This window comes from Coffea arabica, chromosome 2e (genome assembly GCF_036785885.1).
Source record: "Coffea arabica cultivar ET-39 chromosome 2e, Coffea Arabica ET-39 HiFi, whole genome shotgun sequence".
NCBI lineage: Eukaryota > Viridiplantae > Streptophyta > Magnoliopsida > Gentianales > Rubiaceae > Coffea > Coffea arabica.
The window spans coordinates 2,575,461-2,579,794 of record NC_092313.1 but is presented as its reverse complement, the minus strand read 5'-3'; the positions used below and the strand labels follow the sequence as shown (position 1 = coordinate 2,579,794).

Here is a 4,334-nt window from a genome sequence, read left to right as displayed (position 1 = left end):
TCATATACTACACATTCCTGATAGTCGTCGGTGCGGAGTAGCGTTCCGGGCTTGGTACAAACCATACAAAATTACCATAATATGCCATAAATGCACCAAACCAATCATAATTTGTGAGAAATGATATTAATACTCTTCGGAAAATCTCACACACCCCATAAACTTCATCTAATGCAAAAAAAAAAAAAAAAAAAAGGGGAAAGAGTGCTTGAAATTTTTTGAGGATTGATAATATCATGTCCCTAATTTTTTCTCGTGCTGTCCAAAAATCAAGGAGCCCTCATATGTAAGTTTTGTTAAATTGGTGGGTTATCTACCACACCGCAGTCCTCCAAGCACTGAAATGGCAGTCTAAAGAAGTTTGTCACAAAGGCCAATCGTAATAGATTCGACCAAATTCAGGACCAATACGGGTGGTCCTGTAACACATAAAAGAGTTTAAAATTTTTACAAAGCTATGCGAGCCCAATTGGAGTTTCTGATGAGCCCAAGACATTTCGCTGTTAGGGCTTTGCATGACGGCTCGCGTAACAAAGAAACCTCGAAGTCTTGAAAGGATGAAATTCTTCTCATTACCGATCACCACCAGAAATTCACATGAATTTCCAACCTCCAACATATCCAAAGTGAGCTGAACAAGCAAAGATATGTAAGTTCAAAATGGGCAACTCAGGATTCAGGTGTATTCTGCCTGATTATTATCTTAATACAACAAACTAGACATCCAGGTTTGAATGTAAGGAGCATCCTACTAGGAAATGTTTGCAAAACAGGATAACAAGTTGATACAACATGTAAACCTCTTCTTCTACACATTTATAGAAACTGGAATCCCTTAGCTGCCCATTCAGGCCTCGGTAATGCGCCGCCGCACTTACTCTTTTTTGTCAGCATCACCATCAGTTTTGCTTTCAACAGCTTCTGCAGCAGCACTTTCTGATGGACGTCCCTCTGTGGCCTCTGCAACATCACGATCAGAAGCTTCTGCAGGCTTCTTATCATCAGTTGTAGCCTCACTGGTACTTTCTGCAGCTTCACCATTCGCTACGTCATCACTCACAGGCACGGTCTTCTTCACAGTTCCTACTTTCACGTACTTGCTCATGAACTTGTACTCCCAATCTTGCAAGGCCTCGAGCTCAAATACACCAAGGTCAGAGATATCACCAGTGAGATCCTTTTCATCAAAAGACATCTTTGCAAGGGCTTTACTAGCATCCTTTCCTGCAAAAAGATGATAAGGTCCACCAGGTCCATAGAAAACCCTGCCAACAGAAAAGTATCCATGAAAAGGAGTATCCGTTATAATGCTTTTTGTACTGATATGATTTTGATGACATCTAACATAACACTAGAGAAGATAATAACAATAATTTTGGAGCATACGAATGAGAAAGTTGGTGTTCTAATCTTAATTAAGGAGATTAGCAGATGTGAAAAAAAATAATAAAAGAACAGAATATATTCAACAGAAATTCCTCCGTTGGAATATTTTCTGAGTAGAGTGCAACTGGAACAGAAAGGGAGAAGGATGGGTTCAAGTGCAAAAGAAAGAGACAGGCAGCCATCAGATGAACTAAATTGGCTAACAAATCAAGTAAACTAGTATGCAGTCTTGACATGGATTTTTCCAGCTAAAAAGTTGATGTAAGGATACAAGAGAGTATCACTGCATGTAGGTATGATGGCAGTAGATAACTCTCAATACTTCGTCTCATCAATGGAATTTCTCAAGATGATTGTAGCCCTGGCATGTTTTAATTAGCTGGTTCTACATTCGGTAAACACATCAAGAAGTCAAAACCCATCCAAAAACCAAATCTACTCCCTTCTCTTTAATATCATAAAGTCTTTGTCACATTGTACATTAAGAAAAGAACACAGTAAATCAACTGAAAGATAAAATCATTGGAACGGCAATGCTCCGTTTGGACGCTTAGAAGACAGTTCGTTAACGATGAGAAAGCTCTTTGTACCCAAATACCAAGACATAAAAGAAAACCATGCAATACACAATAATATTGCAGAAGCTTTTCCGGACAGCCAGAAAGTTGGGGATGTGAACGTAAGGATTTACCAAAAAAGTACCCTAAGCAACACAAGATCCAGATTTCGAATAACGCATCCCAATATCCAGATTTCGAATATCATAAGATCAAATACGTGACAAGTATTTGAAAAACCTATACCAATGGCACAAAAAAGAACGCGTGAAAACAACTTAAAGATGTTAGGAAAACCACTCAAAGGAAGTTCAGGAATTTCATGTCCCACAGGCAGACAATCACCGATGAGTGATAAAAGAGTCACATAAGCAAAATTTCTCCTTTCACTTGCCCTCCCGTACCCTTTTATTTTTCTTTTGACAATTTCTATCTATTTAGAAGGCCGAACAAAGTTCGTGCTTCATCTCTTAGGACTAGTCAATTTAAATCAGAGTGAGTGCACGAATGAAGCGGATCAATTTGCCGAGGAACAGTACAAAGAAAGCAAAAGAGAATCCCAGAAAAGTGAAAACCTCTATCTAAAGAATCATCACATATATGACCATTCCAAAGTGAACTGAAAATCAGTGCAAGATTTAGAAAAATCAACCGTAAAGCTTCAACCTTTTTCATACCGAGAAAGCAACAAAGCCAAAAGAACTTTAACATCAAGAAGAATTGTTTCAAACATGCGAGGTCAAACCCAACCCTCCCAAAAACATCCCCAAAAAAAAAAACACTTTACGAGAGAGAATCGGGAAGCAACAGAGACCTTAAACCCTGCAGAAAAGATGAAATAGAAAAATACCTGCTCTGAGAGACATCATAGATCTGACCCTTGATTGCCATAAGCAAAGGCTTCTTGGGATCAGCCCCATCATATTGCTTCAACACCTCCTCGGTGACCTCTCCCAGCTGAACTGGAGGGGGCAAAGGCTCCACCTGCTCCTCAAACTCCCTAGGCCTGGGGTGATGACCCTGATCAGACGACCCAAATAATCCCGAGACCAAGTAATAAACGGCAAGACCCAGCGCAACCACTGTAAAGAAAGTTGCTGGGGAGAGGCCAGTGTATGTTACGATCGATTCTTTGAGGGTCTCCCATAGTTGCAGGGCCATGGTCTTCGGTCGGATAGGATTTTGACAGAGAACAAAGAAAATATCTTCACCAGGAATTGGGCTATGGAACAGAACTGATTAATATTTGTAGTGTGTATTGCTTTTTAATATTCTCAACAAATTAATTTTTATTGAAAAAAATGGGGGAAATTTTGCAGGTTCAGTCAAGTGTTTAATTATTTTCCAAATAAGAAAAAGAAAAACATTTAGTCCCATATATCACCTGGCTGGCATAGCTAAAGGGCCAAAAGATTTTCAGTTTCGATCAGGACAAAGTAACAGGTAATACTAGTATTACCCTTTTTTCGGGTATAAATACGAGTATACTGCTACTATAAAGTATAAACACTGCAGCTGCTGCTATTAATTGCCCATTAATGTTATATATTTACGATTTCTCTCTTTTGCCCTGGGTAGGTGGTTGGGTCGACCTACTATTAAGGTTTGTGTCTTTTTCTTAGGGGATAATATCAAAACCTTACCTAAAATTTCTCTTAATATCACCTGATACCTCTAAAGTTTTAAAAATATCACTTACTTCCCTTACTTTTCTTATTTGTGCAACAAAATTTTAAAAATTCTAAAATACCCATTTACTTGCTAATTAAAAATATTCCTAAACCACTTTGTTTACTTCAACAAAACCATCACTTAAAAAATAATTTCTAATAGTACTGCCACATCATAATGCTATATAACCCATAAAGATATAAATTCAAAAAATAAAAAAGATATTTGCAGAGCAATACAATTACACCAATTTAATTCTATATACTCGAAATCAATTTCTTATGGACTTTATATATTTTTTTTCCAACTTCTACTCAACCCATGCTCGAACCTTTAAATTGTAAGGATCATTATAAAAATCAGCTCAAAATAAGTAAATAAATCATACCCCATTCTATTACACTCATAAAAAGTAAAAAGATAGACAAAAGTCAATTTATTATAATTTATAAATGAAATATTGCATTATTTTGTAGTGAAAGACGCGAAAGGGAATAGTTTCATTCTAGGGAGTAATAATAATATGTTTGGTAAGTACAATGAGAACGTATTATTCCACATATGTCTGTCACCTTTTCCTTTTTCAAAATTTCCCCTTTCTTTTCTTGTGTTGCAACAATTTCGCAAAAGAATTTCATAAAAAGAGAAATTAACTTGATGTGTGATATTGGTTGAAACCTCAAGACATTAGAGAGGTCCAAATTCTTAAATCCCACCCAC

At 37.1% G+C, this 4,334-nt stretch overlaps 1 protein-coding gene across 1 annotated transcript; it reads right to left on the bottom strand.

Moving 5' to 3' along the window:
* Nucleotides 1-547: 547 nt before the first annotated feature.
* Nucleotides 548-3,293, bottom strand: LOC113730085 (membrane steroid-binding protein 1). Its single transcript, XM_027254543.2, has 2 exons — nt 2,794-3,293; nt 548-1,265 (listed from the first exon to the last, which is right to left on the bottom strand). Exons 1-2 carry the CDS (start codon nt 3,102-3,104, stop codon nt 875-877), a joined length of 702 nt encoding a protein of 233 aa, XP_027110344.1. The 5' UTR covers nt 3,105-3,293; the 3' UTR covers nt 548-874.
* Between the last annotated feature and the right edge of the window lie 1,041 nt (nt 3,294-4,334).